Raw genomic sequence first — 21,429 nt, forward strand, 5'->3', positions numbered from 1 at the left:
CACTGTCACAGGTGACACACTCACCTGTCTGTGTTTCTGCAGCTTTCAACATTCACAATGTGACGACAACTTAATGACTGTGTTTGCTTTATTTTAGGGGAACAAACCACCACACCTCCACCTACATCCACCTCTCCTCCTGGTTCTTACCTTTTTCCTGCATTGTCATGTGTTGGATCAGACTGTGCTATGGTTTTACTGGTGTTACTGGTTGTGCTGGTGAGATGAAACCTGAAGGTGAGACTCAGACTTCCTGATCTTTCATGTTTTAATTTTATTGTTGTGGATTTGAATAATCTACACATTTATCATGATTAAATGTTTCAGTTACATTCTCTGTCCATTCAAATAACATTTCCGTTTGTCTTATAAATATTTTCACTGTAAATTTTTATTGGATCCAGATAAAGCTGCACGAGATGATGTCACATACATTCAAGTATCACATCGCTGGCTGTGAGACAAAGCAGAAGGACCTTTGGTGGGTGATTTGGTTTTTCCAGTGTGGAGAAAATAGGATGTTTATAAAATTGTATCACTTGAAACTTGGATATTTTCTAAGAGTTCAGAGAAATGCTTAGTGGAAAATTATTACACAGTGCTCTAAGAGCAATATTGATGCTGTTTGAGTGACAGTTTCTGTAACGTGTGGTCGTAGTAAAGATGTTGGTCAGTGAACATACAAGACTGTATATCAAAGATGAAAAACACCAGAATTACTTCATCAACTGGTTTCAGAAACTAAAAGTTACAAATTTTTTAACAGCATCATTTTAGCTTTTATAGCCAGGAGAGACTCTATTTATCAGCTATCAGCTAATGTTAGCTAGCTTGGTTATCAAGCTTCTCCATAGACTGTATGAGAAAAACAGAAAGGCACTGCTAATTAGAGCTCAGTAACATAATTTCTTCAGCAGAGGTCCAGTTCAGGCAGATATATCTGGTATATGATATCTAATATATCTGGCAGATATAAATAGGCCACGCCCCTAATAATGCAGACTGTAAGCATTAATAACATTTAAACAGGTCAGTTATAACAACAATCACCTCATGTACAGCAAATGAATATCAGTCTGTCTGTAGATTTTCGCACCATGTTAAGGTCTGTGTTTGCTGAACGGTGTGTTTGTCGTCTGTGGTTAACACTAACGAGTCTGCGACTGTTTCTGAGAAAGAAACGATAAGAGCTTCATCTGCAGGTGTTTCAACACAGAGGTGTGAACGTTAAATAGAGGAAGAAACGTGAGTTATTTGTAAGAGTATTTCTGTAAACTCACACAGGTCAGAGACTGTTATCATATTTACTAAATATGAAATATACTTATTGTATTGTAAATTTCCAATTACTATGAACTAATCTCCTGCAATATTGTTCACGGTTTTCCTTTTAAGATTTACTCTTTCATATTTATGACACCAGCATCTTAAATTTGTTCTGCATCACTATCTAAATTCTGAATTTATCTTTTATAAAGTCAATAATTTAACAGTTTGTCTATCTGTGATCTTGATCAGCTAACATGTTAGTCATTAGGTTACTGCTTTGTCAGGTCCCTTTATCTCACATTCAACTTCATGTTGAAATATTTTAAACTTTTAAAATAATCCTAACAGTTTTCATATAAAGATTTGTGAGTGGCAGCAGTTTCATGTCTGTTATCAGCTGTTCTGTCTGCAGTGACGTCCTCTGTGTGTGTTTTACTGTGCAGACACTGATCCAGCTGCAGTTTACTCAGCAGTGAGAACTGAAGACATCACTTACGGAAAAATCATCACAGACAAGAACAAACGATCACAGACGAGAGGTAAAGCTGCTCTTCATCACTTCTACAGTCAGGTTTCTCTCAAATCTAAACATTAGAGTGCTGATGTTTCCCCTGCAGCCTTCCTGGACACGTCTATGCCAGGGTGCTGGACAGGGGATAAAACCTTGGGTTCAGGAGGAGCAAAGAGGTTTTTCTTGTGGTCTTGTAACACTGGACCAGGTCTTTATTCTTCTGTATTCAAGTGTGCTTCAGAGGTTTCCAAACTTCAGCTGCATCTCTTTGGGTGATTTGCCAGTGTGCTTCAGGAATATTGAGTATCTGGCCTGCTGCTCTTTGGTCTGTCTCCACCTGGAGGTGACATCACGACCTGGTGGAGCTTTTACTTCTGTGTTTATAGGGACTTAGTAGTTCAACAGTGGAGCTCCCTGTTGTGTTTTAGGAAGAAATTTGCCCAACTGTGGCACATCTGCACTTTTGTTTGGTTAATCTGATGGTAAATTCAGGGAAAGTCTGCTGCAACTCAGCCACAGGTCCACCTTTCATAGATCAGCTGTCCTGTTTGGTGCAACAGAACACAGGTAGTGATGTAACTCAGCCATGTGTACCAAAACTGCCAAAATGAGGCCCAGATGGGTCTGCTGTCTGTTTCTGATACATGAATTTATTGCTAACATGAGTCGTATAAAGAAGAAGGCTGAACAGACCAAAGAGTGTTTTCAGCCTCTCAAACTGTCCTTTAATGAAATGAATCCTTTAAAAACTTTGTAATTATTTAATTTCTAAAAACTGAGTTCAGTAAAACGATAAAACTTCCTGTTGCTGGCTGCAGTCAGACTGAATCTGAGGACACTGATGAGAACATGTCGGCTTTCTTCCTTGTAGATATTGTATCTGCAAAGAAAGAACATGGTGGCTTTGCTTTCAGCACAGGCGACTTACAGATCTGTCCATTCAGACATTGGTTCACAGCAAAGGTGCTGAGAAGAGAAAGAAACTGAAACCCACTGCAGTCTTTAAAATACCCCCCCACTCTGTACAGGTTCTCAGTCATCCAGGTCATCATAGTCTAAGGAGCTTGGAAAGAAAAGCGTCTGGACTAAGTTGCTTGAGGTGAAACGTCTTCAAGCAATTTAAAGAAGTCCAGACACTCTTTCCAAGCACTTTAGACCACTGCTCGATATTAAGTGCAATCTCAACAGTCATGAAAACTACTATGTATAGACCCTATAGACCTAGTAATACAAAATACAGAAAAGAACCCAACAATCATATGACCCCCTATGAGCAAGCACTTTGGCGACAGTGGGAAGGAAAAACTCCCTTTTAACAGGAAGAAACCTCCGGCAGAACCAGGCTCAGGGAGGGGCGGGGCCATCTGCTGCGACCGGTTGGGGTGAGAGAAGGAAGACAGGATAAAGACATGCTGTGGAAGAGAGACAGAGGTTAATAACAGATATGATTCAATGCAGAGAGGTCTATTAACACGTAGTGAGTGAGAAAGGTGACTGGAAAGGAAAAACTCAATGCATGATGGGAATCCCCGGCAGCCTACGTCTATTGCAGTATAACTAAGGGAGGATTCAGGGTCACCTGGTCCAGCCCTAACTATAAGATAAGATATAACTTTATTAATCCCTCGGGTGGGTTCCTCTGGGAAATTCGGTTTCCAAAAGCACAGCACCGACAGAAGTTACAGAGTTACAGAATATTATATATATGTATATATGTATATATACATATATATATATATACATATATATATATATATATATATATATATATATATATATATATACATATATGTATATATATATGTATATATATATATAAAAACACCCAGCACGCCCCTGCGGGCGGTTTATCCTTCAAGCTCGGGGAGGCCTGGGAGCTTGAGGGTCCTGCGCAGTATCTTAGCTGTTCCCAGGACTGCGCTCTTCTGGACAGAGATCTCCGATGTTAATCCCGGGATCTGCTGGAGCCACTCGCCTAGCTTGGGAGTCACCGCACCTAGTGCTCCGATTACCACGGGGACCACCGTTACCTTCACCCTCCACATCCTCTCGAGCTCTTCTCTGAGCCCTTGGTATTTCTCCAGCTTCTCGTGTTGCTTCTTCCTGATATTGCTGTCATTCGGAACCGCTACATCGATCACTACGGCCGCCTTCTTCTGTTTGTCTACCACCACTATGTCCGGTTGGTTAGCCACCACCATTTTGTCCGTCTGTATCTGGAAGTCCCACAGGATCTTAGCTCGGTCATTCTCCACCACCCTTGGGGGCATCTCCCATTTTGACCTCGGGACTTCCAGGTTATACTCGGCCACTTGGTTATGGCGTTCCATGTATGCCTTGCCTGCTAGCATCTTGCACCCTGCTGTTATGTGCTGGATTGTCTCTGGGGCATCTTTACACAGCCTGCACCTGGGGTCTTGCCTGGTGTGATAGACCCCAGCCTCTATGGATCTTGTGCTCAGAGCTTGTTCTTGTGCTGCCATGATTAGTGCCTCTGTGCTGTCTTTCAGTCCAGCTTTGTCCAGCCACTGGTAGGATTTCTGGATATCAGCCACCTCCTCTATCTGCCGGTGGTACATACCGTGCAGGGGCCTGTCCTTCCATGATGGTTCCTCGTCTCCCTCCTCTTTCTTGGGTTTCTGCTGCCTGAGGTATTCACTGGCCATCCGGACAGCCGGTGTCACAATGAGATGGGAGCACGCTATCAGTGTTATTCATGATCAGCTCCATGTTGATGAGTTTGTAGTTTATCAGACACTAAAAAGAAATGATCTCTCTTTTTATCCTAAATTATTGAATCAGCATAAAAGTGACTGATTGTAAAACACTGAAAAGACAACTTGCAGAATCAGGTTTATTCTCCTCTGTGCATGTTTAGTTATGAAGCACAATATGTAGGCTATGATTAAAAATCCACATTTTGAGTTGTTAAAAAGCTAATTTTCAAATTTAAGGAGATTTTATTTAAAAAAAAATCAGTATATGCTTACAAAGCACAAATTAAACACTTCTGTTGTTTGAGCACAGAGAAATAAAAACTGCTGCATCAAACACACCCATCGTGAAACAAAGCTTTTCTGCAGCCACTGAATGATGCTTCCGCTATATTCAGTGTGCAGGAGGTGGGAGGGAGGTGTGTGTCAGTTAGCCACAATCAAACTAGTCAAATTTTCCATCTGACAGTTTTTAGAAACCCACAGAACCACACGAAGAAAACCAGTGAAACCAGATCACTGACATGGAAACAAGAGGCAACAACCATGAATAAAACTACAACAATTACAACCAGTTAGCGAGGGCAGAGAACATATTAACATAGTGCTGATTTTGCATATGTCTGTGAAGAGACCAAGGAGTGTGTGTTTCTGAAAGCAAGGTGTGGAATTTCCTGCATTGTCTTTCTTTTCCTTTAGAGTGTTGGGCCCACTGAGCCTTGTCCACAAACTTGTAAACCTCTTCTAAGATCGGAGAGGGTAGAAGGGTTTCCAGTTCCTGCAGAGTCTGGCTAATCTTGCTCTGAAGGGAATCTATAGTGAAATGGACCCGTCTTATCCTCTCACTTAGAAGCTGATTTTGTGCTCTCCGTAGAGTCAAATCTGCTCTGTATCCCCTGACAGTGGATCCAAGGCGCAAACTCTTAGGAACAACTCTGCTTTGTATGCATCTTAGGTTGAAACAAAGATGATTCCTATAATCCGCTAGTTTCCTTGATTCCTTTTCATACTCCTGCACCAGAGTGTTCCTCCCAAAATGAACGGCAATATGTCTGCATATGGGTCATTTGAGTCTAGAAAGAAAGAAAAAATACACAAAATATATAAAAATCTTCAAATCTTTAAACACGTGGATGTCCTTTGGTCTGAGGTGCTGGGGGGACCAGTTAGAGACCAGCAGCTGGGTGTCAGTGGTTGGACTGGTGGACTACTTCAGTGAAGAGTAGACGACGTCTGGCTCTGGTCTGAAGTCTGAACACAAACACACACACAGTTCAAACAATTTGATTTAAGATTGTGCTTTACAACTTCTGTCACCGCTGTGCAGGACATCTTTTTTCTCTCTGGTTAAACCTAACATGGTACAACACAAACTGTATCTGTACAACTGAAGAAGATCTACTCTTCTCATCTCCAGCTTCTAATTGCATGCAGCATGCAGATGGAAAGTAAAGTATCATGCCTCTGTGCTGGGTCAAGCCACAGGACTTCACCCACAACACATGTTATGGTCTCCCTTGCAGTGTAACGAGCCCGAGCAAGATTCCAGTCCTATCTAACCACATGCTCCATTCATTGCTTGAAGTAGATTTTCCTTTGTGTAAGGGTTTCAGTCGTATACTTTACATCTCCATGCTGAGAAAAACTCCTCGATAGGGTTCAAAAAGGGAGAGGATGATGGAAGAAACACATTGATAAAATGCTGCTCATTGTGAAACCAATACATAATATTTTCCCGCTATCTCACAGTGTTTTGTATTTATTTCTGTAGTGTGTAATCGTTGCTAAGATGTGTTTGCAAACTGGCTGGCTTGGTGTGGTTTTTGACAGTAGCGCTTGATTTTGAGAAACGTTCAAATAGTTTGGGGTCAAATGATTGGCTTCACAAGACAAGTTGAAGGTTATGTGGGTGTAGCTTGAATTTTAAAGTTTGTGTTTAGTGTTTTGAGACAAAGAGAAGAGATTTTAGGAAATGTGTTTTAGCAATTCAGAAAAACTGTAATATAGAATCAGAATCAGAAGATTCTGATTCTGATTCTATATTATACAGTATATAGAATATATATTAGCGTCTTGTCTCAAAGTGTTGTGTAACACCTCTTATGACAGTTTTTTCTGATTGTCTAAACCAGTGGTTCCCAAAGTTTTTTTTGCTAGCCCCCCCTTTGTTTTACAAGAAAAATGTTTGCGCCCCCCCCCCCCCCCCCCCCCCTTCTCGCACGCACACGTCCTCCAACCACACACACATATTTTGCTCCATTGCGGTTTCTTTCACACCTCAAACATTTAGTCAACAATTAAGCAAATACAAGTAATCTGCAATAAATTACAGGTAGTAGTAAAATAAACTACTAACTCTTTTACGCTGCGTCCGCACCTGCACGGGTATTTTTGAAATAGCAGCTGTTTCGTCCACATGTAAACGGCGTTTCAAATCACCGAAAACGGAGATTTGTTTTTTTCCTGTGTAATAATATTCAACATTGCTATCAATACATTTTTCAAAAAATGCCTCTCTGTGCAAAATGGGTTTAAAAATATAAACAACTGTGGGATCCTGTTTGTCTGTGATTTAAACAGCCCAGCGCTGCTCCCGACGAAGGGAAAACCAATCCTGCAGGGGAGACCTACCTCGGCACTTGTGCAGGTGAAACCAGAGAATCCAGTGAAACCAGGGCAGATATGCTTCACCATATTTTCTAGTCTTTGGCTTAGAATGAAGTTGGTTTGGAAACATATTCGATGCTTCATCTCCTGCTTTGTGTTTCTGTGGGCGCCCGTGCTAGCAGTGTCCAACCCTAACTGTGATTCGTATAGCACAATTTCTAAAACTATTAATACTTATAGCAAAACCACTCACTGAGTTTGCCAAACTAAAAGCACAAACACTGCTTTGCACTCAGTTTGCCATTTTGTAACACACACTTTGCAAATCCGCCTAAGCACTAAAAATAAGCTTCAGGTAAGCCGTCCATGTGGAGTACAATGGAGGGAGCAGGAAGAGTGAGAAGAGTGAGAATTAGAGGAGGCCAAGGAAGAGGACGTGGAGGTGAAGAAGTAGGATGAAGAGGACGACAAGGACAAGGAGGTGAAGTTAGAGGGAGAGGAAAAGGAGGAGCAAGAGGAGGACGAGGAGGGGGAAGAGTAAGAAATAGAATTGCTGATGACATCAGAGCTACAATAGTGGACGATGTAATCAACCGTGGAATGACCCTGAGGGAAGCTGGCCAACGGGTCCAGCCTAACTTGAGCCGCTACTGTAGCAGGCATCATAAAGACATTTCAAAATGAGAATCAGTTAGTACAGTCACTTTGCACTAAGATTTGTAACACTGCCATATGCCAATGAGAAACACAACAATACCATAGATGTAAAAATACTGAAATTGTTACTTTACAGAATTGCTAGACGACCAGATGCTGGGGGCAGAGGAAGCATGTTCACTGCAGACCAAGTAACCCATATAGTCAATATGGTGATTGCAAATAATTCCATAAGGCTACGCAAATTTCAGCAGACCATAATTGAGGATGACACCACCTTTCAAAACATACAAAATGTGAGCATTTCTGTATTAGGTCGTGTTCTTGCTCGCAACAGAATCCGAATGAAACAAATCTACAGAGCACCTTTGGAAAGAAACAGTGAACGTGTAAAACAGCTGCGATATGACTATGTGCAGGTAAGCTGTAGTATCATTGGTACTGAATCAGGAAGTGCACACTGTAGTGCTGTGCATGTGCCTGCTGTGCTGAATTAGTTTTGTCTTGTCTAGAGAGTGATGGAGCTAGAGGCAGATGGGTCATGAGCAGTTTTTTGTGGATGAGGCTGGTTTTCACCTCATTAAGACAAGAAGGCGTGGCAGGAACATTATTGGACACCGTGTCATAATCAGTGTCCCAGGACAACGTGGTGGTAACAGAACTTTGTGTGCAGCTGTAAGTCAAAATGTGTTTGTTGGGTTTATCGAGGCACAAACCCCGCTGGAACACAAGCCCAAACTGCACGACAAAACAAAACAAGACAGAGCTCTTTGTCTTTGTGGCTCGCGAGGGAAGTCAGCCCAGGCCTTCACCTGTCCTTAGTCAACTTTGACTGATTCCTTCGCTACAGCCCTTTTTATTGTCAGCAAGCAATCATTCATGAATATGCAATTACAAATGCTGTGACATTCTTAAGCAGGCACATCTGAACAACATCAGTGTCTGTATTCTGTGTGTGCGTGTTTCCAGCTATACCATACATAGACATATGACCTTTCAATGAACTTAAACTGTACTGTGTATGAGGTATGCAGAAAAGCAGAAGTAAGCGTCTCACTAAATGATAAGAACAGGAGCTTGCAATAGATCATCTCTCAAACGAACACTTAAATGTGTGAAGTCATGCACTTTCAGGAAGAGCAAAGTCTAGTTCCTAAAGCTATAATGGAAATTATACCGTCAAGGCTGCTTCCTCTCATCTCATGGTACACAAGTGCACACAGACTTTTAACAGACCTAATAAGGATATGATTTTTATCAGCATACAAATGATTATATGTTTCAAAGCACAAATGACAATATAAAAACTATCAGCTTCAACAGTGTTGTTCACCATAATGCAACCCTGGGCCCATATAACACTGCACGCATTATTACATTCCTGGACGCCTTACATGACATGCTCACTACTGTTCAGAGACCAGAGCAGACCAGATACGTCATCATATGGGACAATGTTAGTTTCCATAGCGCTGCTTTGGTCCGCAACTGGTTTACAGATCACCCACCCCTCACTGTACTCAACCTCCACCCATACTCTCCATTCTTGAATCCAATTGAAGAGTTCTTCTCTGCCTGGCGCTGGAAGGTCTATGACCGTCATCCCCATCAACACATAGCCCTTTTACAGGCAGTGGAAGAGGCATGTGGGGATATTGACCAGGCATCATGTCAGGCCTGGACACGCCATTCCAGAAGATAATTTCCCCGGTGCCTTGGACTAGAGGACATTGCATGTGATGTATGCAAAATTTTGTGGCCGGACGCAGAGAGACGACGCGATGTAGACTGATTTCTTTTTTTCCTCAGTGAAATTACTATTTTGTTTTAACTTGGAAATAAACACTTGTGTTTGTTTTGATGTGTGTGAATAAACACCAGCACTTGAAGTTTGGATCCCTCTGTGTTTACGGACCTACGACAAAAGTATGACCTCAAACTGACATGGCCTACCTTGTGCACAGAGAAAGCAAAAGCCAGATGTGGTTTTTATTCATACCATCAGTGTGTAGTTGGTGCTTCGTGTGCTTATTAATGTGATAGCTTGTATTAACTGTTTGATACAAAAATACCATTTTTACAAAGGTTTGGAGAGTTAAGCAGGTTTATTAGCTTTTACAAGAAAACCACAATGTTTTGCTGATTTGGTGAAGAGTTTTCTTATTTGTGTGTAGAGTTTTGCAAAAATAGCCAATAGTTAAAAAAAATGTGCTCAAGCCATCAGAAAAACTGTATTAAATAATAGTCCCTGTCAGTTCTCTGAGAGAGACTAGAATTGAATCCAGAATTGAATTCAAATCCTGCTCCTCACATACAAGGTCTTAAATAATCAGGCCCCATCTTATCTTAATGACCTTGTAGTACCATATCACCCTATTAGAGCACTTCGCTCTCGCTCTGCAGGCCTACTTGTTGTTCCTAGAGTATTTAAAAGTAGAATGGGAGGCAGAGCCTTCAGTTTTCAGGCCCCTCTTCTGTGGAACCAGCGTCCAGTTTGGATTCAGGAGACAGACACTATCTCTACTTTTAAGATTAGGCTTAAAACTTTCCTTTTTGCTAAAGCATATAGTTAGGGCTGGACCAGGTGACCCTGGATCCTCCCTTAGTTATGCTGCAATAGATGTAGGCTGGTGGGGGATTCCCATGATGCATTGAGTTTTTCCTTTCCAGGCACTAAGTGTTTATAAACCTTAAACCACAATTTAATTATTCATTATTATTAATCTAAGTTCCTGATCAAATGCGATTGTCCACTTGTTGGGTTTTCTCTGTATTATCTGGGTTTGTGACTGTTGTTGGGATTTGACCCTAGATAAATAAAACTGAATTGAATCAGTAAATGTTGGATTAAATATTGTAACTGGTTGTAGTCTTTTAAAATAGCTTTAATGCATGAATCTCAAAGACACACGCTCTGTGAACGTTGTGTTTGTACAAATATAGAAAGACTCAGAGGAAGAGGGCGGGCTTTGCTTGGTGTCGGTGACAGAAATGAAAAAAAGCTCAAATGAGTGAGAAGGACGATGAAGGAAACATCTGTGCTGTGTCTGCTCTGTAAGTAGAATCTCTGTGTTTGTTTGAATTCTTGTACTTTGACTGTCTGCTCTCCTGATAACTGATGATGGAGGAGAAGACATGAAAAACAAATCAGGCTGAATTCAAGTTCAAACACCACGAGGACCAACTGCAGGTCTGAAGTTTCACAGAGTTACTGATGAATTTATGAGTGAAAAGCTGAAATAAAATGTTGGTGTTTGTGTGAACAGAGCAGAGGACAGACCTTAGTTCAGTACTAGTTGTTTGTATGTATTCAGTGTAACTATAATGTAACTTGAAGGACTTCCTTGTTCTACAGTAACTCCAGAAGCAGCTCATGAAGCATGAAATGATGTGATCAGTTTTATTTTATAATTCTGATCATCGAGAAGTAGAAATTGAAATCCTGGAGTCTCTGGTTTAGTACGAGCAGCTTTTTGCTGACCTGGTTTAGATCCACGTTTCATCTGACAGGAAGATCAAACTGGGCTGTAGGCGACACAACATGGAGAGTTTGATGTTTCTGTCTTAGAGGGAAACATCAAATAATACAAAGTTGTTCTGAGTGATCACCTTTGTGTGTTTATGTCAAATCAACCTGAGTGTTGTTTCTCTTTAGTTCTGATCTCACTGCTGAGCTGCACAACAAACCAAGGTCAGTAACCTTCTTCTGTCACAGTTTAAACCTGATCAACTCTGACAGGTTTTACACATTTGGATTAAAACTTTCAGTAAAGATCTCAAAGACGTGATCATCAGTTTTTCATTTTAACCCTCACAGCTCGTCTGACTGTGAGTCCCAGCAGCTCTCAGTTCTTTAAAGATGACTCTGTGACTCTGAGCTGTGAGGAGGACGACAGCTCTGCTGGATGGACTCTGAGGAGAAACACAAGCAAACGACAGAGGACTCAGTGTGGAGATGGGTGGGGAAAACCAGCTGGTTCTTCCTGTAACATCACTTTGATGATACCTCATGACAGTGGAGTTTACTGGTGTGAGTCCAGAGAGGGTCCCATCAGTAACATGGTTAACCTGACAGTCACTGGTAAGCTGAGTGTGTGGAGTTAGTGTTGATGAAGCTGTGTGTAAATGGATGAAATGCTGTAGTTTGTCTCTGTGTTGAGGTGGATCAGTGATCCTGCAGAGTCCTGTCCTCCCTGTGATGGAGGGAGATGACGTCACTCTGCTCTGTAAAACAAAGACCACTCCCTCCAACCTCCCAGCTGCTTTCTATAAAGATGGCTCCCTCATCAGGAAGCAGCCTACAGGTCACATGACCATCCAGCATGTTTCCAGGTCTGATGAAGGCCTCTACAAGTGTGACATCAGCGGTCATGGAGAGTCTCCATCCAGCTGGATCACTGTCACAGGTGACACACTCACCTGTCTGTGTTTCTGCAGCTTTCAACATTCACAATAAACTAATGATTACATGTTGTTTATTTCAGGGAAACCTACAACCACATCTCCATCTACTCCCACACCTGTATCTACATCCACCTCTATCCCTACATCAGCTACTCGCCCTGGTTCTTCTGTTCTTCTTCATGTGTTAATCTCTGTTGGATCAGTGTGCGTTTTGGTGCTACTGGTGTTACTGGTTCTGCTGGTGAGACAATGTAATCACAGAAAACCTGAAGGTGAGACTTTCTGATCTTTCATGCGAGGAATTTGATTTGTTGAATAATCTAAACATTTATTACGATTACGTGTTAGTGTTTATATTGTGTTTCTGTGCAAGTAACATTTAGTTTCTCATACAATGGTATTACTGTTAAATTTCAGCAGATCAAGGCAAAGCTGCACGAGATGATGTCACATACAGTGATGTCAAAATATCACATCGCAGACAGCAGCCTGTGAAACACAGCAGAGGTAATAATGAGGGACGTTTGGTGGGGATGTGGGTTTCCAGTGTGGAGAAAACTGTGTTTATAAAACGGTATCACTTGAAATTTTGATATTTTGGAAGAGTTCAGAGAAATGCTGAGTGGAAAACTACAACACTAAGAACCAATATTGATGCTGTTTGAGTGACAGTTTCTGTAACATGTAATTGTAGTAAACATGTTGGTCAGTGAACTTACAAGACTGTATATCAAAGATGGAAAAGAGCACCATGACTTCATATACTGGTTTCAGAAACTAAAAGTTAACATTTTTAACAGCATCATGTTAGCTTTTATAGCCAGGAGAGACTCTATTTATCAGCTATCAGCTAATGTTAGCTAGCTTGGTTATCAAGCTTCTCCATAGACTGTATGAGACAAACAGAAAGGGACTGATAGCTGCTAATTAGAGCTCAGTAACATCAAAATAAGATCCTAGAATTCCACTCAGCAGAGGTGCAGTTCAGGGACTCCAACAGACAAATAGGCCACACCAAGGGCTTGGATTTGGCATGGATGGTAATTTGATCTCTTCAAGTAAAGAAAAACAAAACCCATAGAAAGAAAAAAAACGATCTGTCAATGTCTCAATCACCCAGCGGTGCAGAAAGAGTTAAATTACGTTCTCTACTGGAGTACTACATCATGTGACAAATATGGCCAATGTGATTGGCTGTGCCTCTCAGGGAGCTCTGTTTAGTTTTAGCAGCGACAAACCTGCACTGAGAAGACCTGCAAGGAGGAGAGGAGGATGGCAGCAAAAAGGAAGAACCTGGATATAAGAAAGTATTTTTCAAAGAAGATAAGATAAGATAAGATGACCTTTATTAGTCCCACAGGTGGGAAATTTGTTTTGTTACAGCAAAAGTGCAAAGTTATGTAGCAGAAATTAGAAAATACTGGAATGCAATAAAATAAAATAAAATACTATATACAATAGAATAAAATAGAAATACTATATACAACTGAGTAAGAAAATACAAAAGTACAACTTTGTCAGAAGAAGAATTGTACAAGAATTGCACATATAGCAGTCTTATTGCACATGTGAGGGTTTGATCAGCTGCAAAAGTCTTTGTTGTGGAGTCTGACAGCAGTGGGGAGGAAAGAGCTGCGAAATCTCTCCGTCCCACACCGTGGGTGCCGCAGTCTCCCACTGAAGGAGCTGCTCAGTGCTGTCACAGTCTGCTGCATGGGGTGGGAGATGTTGTCCAACAGTGATGACAGCTTAGCCGCCATTCTCCGGTCACTCACCACCTCCACTGGGTCCAGAGGGCATCCTAGAACAGAGCTGGCCCTTCGGATCAGCCTGTTCAGTCTCTTCCTGTCCCCGGCAGAGATGCTGCCGCCCCAGCAGACCACACCATAAAAGATAGCAGAAGCCACCACAGAGTCATAGAAGGTCTTCAGCAGTGGGCCCTCCACTCCAAACGACCTGAGTCTCCGCAGCAGGTACAGCCTGCTCTGCCCTTTCCTGTAGAGGGCGTCTGAGTTATGAGTCCAGTCCAGTCTATTGTTCAGATGAACACCAAGGTACCTGTAGCTGTCCACAGCCTCAATGTCCATACCTTAGGTGTTCAGTGGTTGCAGTGGAGAATGCTTGTGCCTGTGGAAGTCTACCACCAGCTCCTTGGTTTTACTGGCGTTGATCTGGAGGTAGTTCAGCTGGCACCAGTCCACAAAGTCCTGAGTCAGTCCTCTGTACTTCTTGTCATCCCCATCAGTGATGAGGCCGACTATTGCAGAGTCATCAGAGAACTTCTGCAGGAAGCACTGGGTGGAATTGTGGGAGAAGTCTGCAGTGTAGATGGTGAAGAGGAACGGAGCCAGAACCGTTCCCTGTGGGGCCCCCGTACTGCAGACGACCCTGTCCGACACACAGCCCTGAGTCCTCACATACTGTGGTCGGTCGGTGAGGTAGTCCAGGATCCAGGTAGTGAGGTGATGGTCCACTCCAGAGTTCTCCAGCTTGTCCTTCAGAACCGAGGGAAGAATAGTGTTGAAGGCACTGGAGAAATCAAAGAACATGATTCTCACAGTGCTTCCAGCGGTCTCCAGGTGAGCGAGGGAACGATGTAGGAGGTGAATGACGGCATCATCCGCTCCAATGCCAGGCTGGTAGGCAAACTGAAGTGGGTCCAGTGATGAGCTTGTTAGGCGCCGAAGCTGAGCCAGGACCAACCGCTCCAGGGTCTTCATCAGGTGGGATGTCAGAGCCACTGGCCTGTAGCTGTTGAGGTCCTTGGGGCGTGAAGTCTTTGGCACTGGTACAACACAGGAGGTTTTCCAGAGCTGTGGGACTCTTCCCAGCCTCAGGCTCAGGTTGAAGAGGTGCTCCATCACCCCACACAGTTGGTCCGCGCAGGACCTGACGACCCTCGAGCTGATGCCATCTGGACCCGCTGCCTTCTTGCCATTAATCCTCCTCAGTTCCCTCCTAACCTGGGTGGTTGAGAGAGACAGGCTGGAGCCTTGTGTTGAGTGTGTATTGGATGCTGTTGTTGGGGGTGTTGAGGAGTGAGCAGGGTGAATAGAGGAGGTGTGAAGTGTCTGAGGCGGAACAGCAGCAGTGGGGGTGGATGAGTCTGCAGCCGATGTTGGAGCCTCATGGCTGAATCAAATCTGTTGAAGAAATGATTCAGTTCATTTGCCCACCTCAGATCCCTCCCAGGCAGAGAGTTCTGATGTTTGTGGCCTGAGATGGTTCTGAGGCCTCTCCAGACTTCAGAAACTATGGCTGTAATGTGACAAAATGTGGAAAAGTTCAAGGGGGCCGAATACTTTTGCAAACCACTGTAGTTTACAGAGGCTGTTAAAATTATATGTTGGTGACACAATAATTTCACCCCAATGGTACTGACATATTCATAGGGTTAATTTTTGAGACAAAATATCATGAGGTAGTCATGAGTAACGTCATTTTTGCGGTAAATGTACTTTTTACTTGTAGGCCTTAAAAGCCTACACTGGTGTTTTTATAAGTCATGTTTGACTTTCTGAATAGTTTCTGGGATGCTTAGAACTCAAATTGCACTGCTGGAAATATTTTATTTTGATGAACCTGCTGCTTTCTTTGCAAATTTGCATCATAAGATTGTTTTTCGTTTTTCCTGCAGTATATAAAAATTGGTGTATCTCAAAAATAAAACTATGAAGACACTCAAAATAAATTTCCTGTTGTTGTAAACTATGTTTTGCAACTTTTTTGTATTTAAAGTTTTGAGGGATAAACCTCTTAACCCTGGAGAAACCATGGGGTCAAATTTGACCCCATGGTTTCTCCAGGGTTAAATTTCTCCAAGTAGAAATATATGTTAAAAAAAACCAAAAATGATTTTCAATTTCTTTGTAGTTTATTGCACTTTTTTGCAATTTATGTCGTTACTATGGACTTAATGCAGACATATTATTAAAATTTGGGCTATAACGGTTGTATTGATGTATAGCAACTTGAAATGCTCCCAAAAATGGCACTACAGCATGTAAAAATATAAAGATGAGCTCTGGCGGCCTTGGTTCTATGGTAGGTGTACCTGATCTATATGTTATATGGCTGAAGTAAACTAAAGCCTAAAATACTTAGTCATGTGTTTAATAGTATTTTAACATTATATAATTCACATATAAAATTGTAATTTTAAATGGTTTAAAAGCAGGGAGAATAGCATATGTAGGCAAGTATATTTACTTCTCTTTTTTTTTTATCAAGAAGCAAAGACAAAAGGGGGGAAAAAAGAAACAGGGAAGGTTTCATTGGTTGAATCATCCATCCTCACCAATGCCAAAACCAAATCTACACCCTTGGGCCACGCCCCTAATTATGCAAACTTTAAGCCTCAATAACATTTAAACAGGTCAGTTATAACAACAATCACCTCATGTACAGCAAATGAATATTTGTCTGTCTGTAGATTTTCGCACCATGTTAAGTTCTGTGTTTGCTGAACGGTGTGTTTGTCGTCTGTGGTTAACACTAACGAGTCTGCCACTGTTTCTGAGAAAGAAACGATAAGAGCTTCATCTGCAGGTGTTTCAACACAGAGGTGTGAACGTTAAATAGAGGAAGAAACACGTGAGTTATTTGTAAGAGTATTTCTGTAAACTCACACAGGTCAGAGACTGTTATCATATTCACAAAATATGAAAGACTTAATTATTATTGTAAATTTTCTATTATTGTAAACTAATTTCCTGCAGTATTGTTCACAGTTTTCCTTTTAAGATTTACTCTTTCATATTTATGACACCAGCATAATAAATTCCTTCTGGCTCACTATCTAAATTCTGAATTTATCTTTTATAAAGTCAATAATTTAACAGTTTGTCTGACGTCCTGTTATTCTGATCAGCTGACATGTCTGGCATTCAGTTCGTCCTTTATCAGGTCTCTTTACCTCACATTTTAATTCATGTTGAACTATTTTAAACTTTTAAAATAACCTGAGCAGTAACTGAAAACACTCTGAGTGTTTCATATAAAGATTGGTGAGTGGCAGCAGTTTCATGTCTGTTCTCAGCTGTTCTGTCTGCAGTGACGTCCTCTGTGTGTGTTTTACTGTGCAGACACTGATCCAGCTGCAGTTTACTCAGCAGTGAGAACTGAAGACGTCACTTATGGAAAAATCATCACAGACAAGAACAAACGATCACAGACGAGAGGTAAAGCTGCTCTTCTTCACTTCTGCATAAAAACGTCCCGATGATGTTCACGTGGTTTTTATCCTTCTGTGTTTAAGTGTGCTTCTGCAGTCGCACAACTTCAGCTGCAGCTCACACACAGGTTGTTAAAAGGATGACTTAGTTGTCAACATGAGTACTATAAATAAGGCCAAACAGACCAAAGAGTGTTTTCAGCCACACTGTCCTTTAATTCAATTTTACAACATTGTATTTTAGTTTTTGCAAACCACAACAGAATCTTCCTGTTGTTGTTGGCTGCTCTCAGTCTGAAACTGCAGCCATGTTTATCTGCCTGCTCGTTCGGAGCCACCTATAAGCAGCTCTTGAAGTTGACAAAAACTAAGCATAGATTTAGAGGAGACTGTAGCTGCGCCAGAGTTGTGCAATGATCTGCCCTTCCATGTTAGGCCTCGTCTCTTTCTGAGTTTAAAACTTTCACACTTTTTTAAGAGGTTGACTGTAATTTTTTTCTAATTCTCTATTTTGAACCTGATTGACTTCATTTTCTGTTCATGCTTTTTGTATATGAACAGCACTGTGTGAACCCTGGTTTATTTTAAAGGTGTTATGGTACGAGTCTGACAACACTGATGAGAACATGTCGGCTTTCGTGCTTGTGTTTAGTGTGTCCGTCTGCACTGAGAGAAGATGGCGGCTTTGCTTTTAACACAGACACCTCACAAATCTATCCTTTCACTGATTGGCTCACAGCAAAGGTGCTGAGAGGAGAAACTGTGACGAGCAGTTTATAAAAAATCCCCACTTACTGTGTGTGCGATGCTTCATTACAAATACTGTTTACACACAGTAAGCGCTGCAGTGATTAAACATCTTCTTCTTTGTCTGAACACAAAATATTTAATGATGAGAAGTTTCCACATTACTAAAGCTGCTTCTTTCACACGAGGATGGACTCAGGTGCTGCACCAAGGCCCAGTGTTGGATTGAAGGATTCTGAACTGTGAATTATTCCCAATCAGATTTTCTGTGGAACATTTTCTGTGATTTTCAGATTTTCTGTGGAACATGAAGCTCAACTTAAGTTTCCCACACTGAAAGTTGGAGCACCAACTTCCCCTGAGTTAGTAATCCAAGATGGCAGTACTGAAAACAGCAGTAAAAGTGTAAACTTTAAATCTGTCCTGTCCCTGCTGTGTGTTTGTGACTCGCTAAATAATCCAAACACAGAGCAGTGACCAGGCTCTATTCATTAAAGTGTTTTATGAGGACAAATAAGTCAGTATTGTGCTGTTTGCTACTGATACCTGAACGGCTCTAAGAACCAAAATAACTCCTTTATTTTTCTCTTTTGGCTGTGAAGTGTCTGGAGCCCAGCATTAGTCTGATACCAGCTGCAGCACAAACTGCTTCAGTTACCAAAAGTGCAAGAAGGTGTTTGTGGTTCACAGCAGAGGTGCAGAGAGGAGAAAAAAACAGTGAAACCCCAAATACTCCCCCACCCTCCTCGCACACAAGTGCAGCCTCAGCATCATGGAAACTATTTAAAAACTGTAAACTATATAATGGATAAAAACTAATGAACAAAGACTAAAGCAACCTTTCTACGTTCTCCCAAACTGCACAGCTCCTTAGTGCACAGAGCTCATTCATGTCAGCACTGACTGGTGACACAGCTCTGCAATAAAAACTGTTTTCCAGTCTGTTTGTCCTTGTTTTAATCGTTCGGTTCTGTCTGTCTGATGGTAACAGTTCAAACATGAGCACAGTCCAAAGAAGCCATGATGATGATATTAGCCTTTTTGAGGCAGCAGGAACTATGTAGGTCCTCCAGAGTTGGGAGAAGCCATCCAGTAACCCTGTGGAGCTCCTTTTTCTGTGCAACAGCAAAACCACACACAAGCAATACACTAACGTGTGGAGCCATGGTATGGGGATCTTCCTGAGGGCCCTCAGGAAAGTCTCTGCTGTGATGTCTTTACCCAATCCGTGTTTAGACCCTGGGTCATTTCTGCCTGAAGTAAACTTGCAGTCCTGACCCTCTCCTCGTGGTCAGTGATCAGGTCATTTGTCCTGGACACTGTGGTGTCATCAGGGTTCATCAGATTATAGAGCAGGGGCTCAGCACACAGCTCTGTGAGGATCCAGTGTTGAGCTGCAGGGCTGTGTCGGCCCACTCTGACCCACTGTGGGTGTTGACAGCAAGTTATTGATCCAAAGATACCAGGTGTGTGGCAGTCACAGAAACACACACAGTGTGTGTCTGACTATTATCTGTAACATGTTTTGTCATAGCTGTAATGTGTCAGCTGTTCTGTCTGCAGTGACAGTGTGACTGTGTGTGTTTTACTGTGCAGAGACAGATGCAGCTGCAGGGAGAACTGAAGACGTCACTTATGGAAAAATCATCAAAGAGAAGAAAAAGCGATCAGACACGAGAGGTAAAGCTGCTCTTCTTCACTTCTGCAGTCAGGTATTTTTTAGAGCTAAACATTAGAGTGCTAATGTTCCCCTGGAGCTGTCCTGGACACGTCAGGGGATAAAACCTTGGGATCAGGAGGAAGATGACTCCATGTGATCTCATGACCTGGTGGAGCTCCTACCTCCGTGTTCATAGTAACTGAGCTCTGAAAACAATGTTTGGAGATAAACTCTAATAAGAAGTTTGTGCGTAACTAAAGCTGCTTCTTTCACAGTGAGGATGAACTGAGGTGCTGCACCAAGGCAGATTAAAATATTGTAAACTGTGTCCAAAGCTGCACAGACAGGTTTTAGAGTCTGCTGGTGGTTCCTGTTTTTTAAGTAAATGGCCTGTATTTGTATAACGCTTTACACATCCAGTCATCCACCCATTCACACACTGGTGATGCCAAGCTACATTGTAGCCACAGCTGCCCTGGGGCGCACTGACAGAGGCGAGGCTGCCAGAGACTGGCCTCTGACCACCACCAGTAGGCAACGGGTGAAGTGTCTTGCCCAAGGACACAACGACCGAGACTGTCCAAGCCGGGGCTCGAACCAGCAACCTTCTGATTACAAGACGAACTCCCAACTCTTGAGCCACGAAGTCTCATAGCTCAGCCTGTTGAGGTGGAGAGAAGAGAGACATAAGCTGATGAGCTCTGTGGGTTAAAGGTTTGAGTTTTGTTTATTTCATCGATGTCACACAGCTAAACTTTGTGGAGCATGGAAGTGCTGTAACTTGTTGCTGAGATGGTTTCCAGTAAAGTCTGACTTACGTGTTTTCAGCTTGTCAAACAATCTCTGCGGTAAAGTCTTGAGCAAAGTTTGCAGCTCGGTTGATGGCACCTTTGTTTTTCTCAGAAACACTTCATAGTTCTATCCGATCAGTCATTGGTTCACAGCACAGGTGTTAAGAGGAGAAAAAAAACTGTGAAACCCCCATCAGTCATTAAAGTACTCCACCACTCAACTGTGCAATGATCCATCACAACAGTCATGACAACTACTGAAGAAGTTTACAAAGAAAAACACCTATAAACTCACAAGTTATCCAAATTGCACAGCCCCATGAAGCACATGTAATGTCCACATGCCTAGCACGGGAATAAAAAGGGTAGAAGGACACCAAGAGCCCTTATACACTTGGACCTACTCAGGTCACCTCGACTTGGGGTTTTCATTTGGTGGAAGTCCCTGGTACTGTTTATTATTATTATTATTATTATTATTATTATTATTATTATTATTATTCTGTTTTAGCACCTGCTAGAAGCCAGAGTTCTAAGCAATCTGAAAAGAAAGAACAAAAGAAAAAATAAAGAGTCTCGGGGGATAATATTCTTCATGAGGACCCTGCAGAAGTTAAATCTCTGCTTTGCCTTCTTAACCACACGTTCAGGCTCTTGTTGTTGTAAAATCCCAGAAACTGGACGTCTGTGACCTTTTCCACACAGTTCCTGCTGATAATTACGTGCTTAATCACAGTGAAGTCCATGGTCCTGTCTCGTGTCCTGGACATTTTGGGGACCAAGTTGTTGTCTTTAAACCACTGAGACAGTCGCTGGGTAGACTCATTGTCCCCAGAAATGACAACCATCACCGTGAGTCAACTGCAAATCTGATGAATGTGTTGCTGGGAGGGGAA

General features: G+C 42.1%; 1 protein-coding gene across 1 annotated transcript; it reads left to right on the plus strand.

Annotated features, from left to right (window-relative positions):
- Positions 1–432: 432 nt before the first annotated feature.
- On the plus strand, positions 433–21,008 carry LOC308409471 (uncharacterized protein; the record flags this gene model as incomplete). Its single annotated transcript, XM_080902254.1, has 9 exons — positions 433–481; positions 1,713–1,808; positions 11,414–11,449; positions 11,576–11,839; positions 11,919–12,164; positions 12,243–12,434; positions 12,580–12,669; positions 17,247–17,342; positions 19,679–21,008. Coding segments are annotated over 9 exons (1,209 nt in total), but the record flags the coding sequence as incomplete, so codon positions are not given.
- Between the last annotated feature and the right edge of the window lie 421 nt (positions 21,009–21,429).

This window comes from Rhamphochromis sp. 'chilingali' (genome assembly GCF_963969265.1).
Source record: "Rhamphochromis sp. 'chilingali' genome assembly, chromosome: 1".
Classification (NCBI taxonomy): Eukaryota; Metazoa; Chordata; class Actinopteri; order Cichliformes; family Cichlidae; genus Rhamphochromis; species Rhamphochromis sp. 'chilingali'.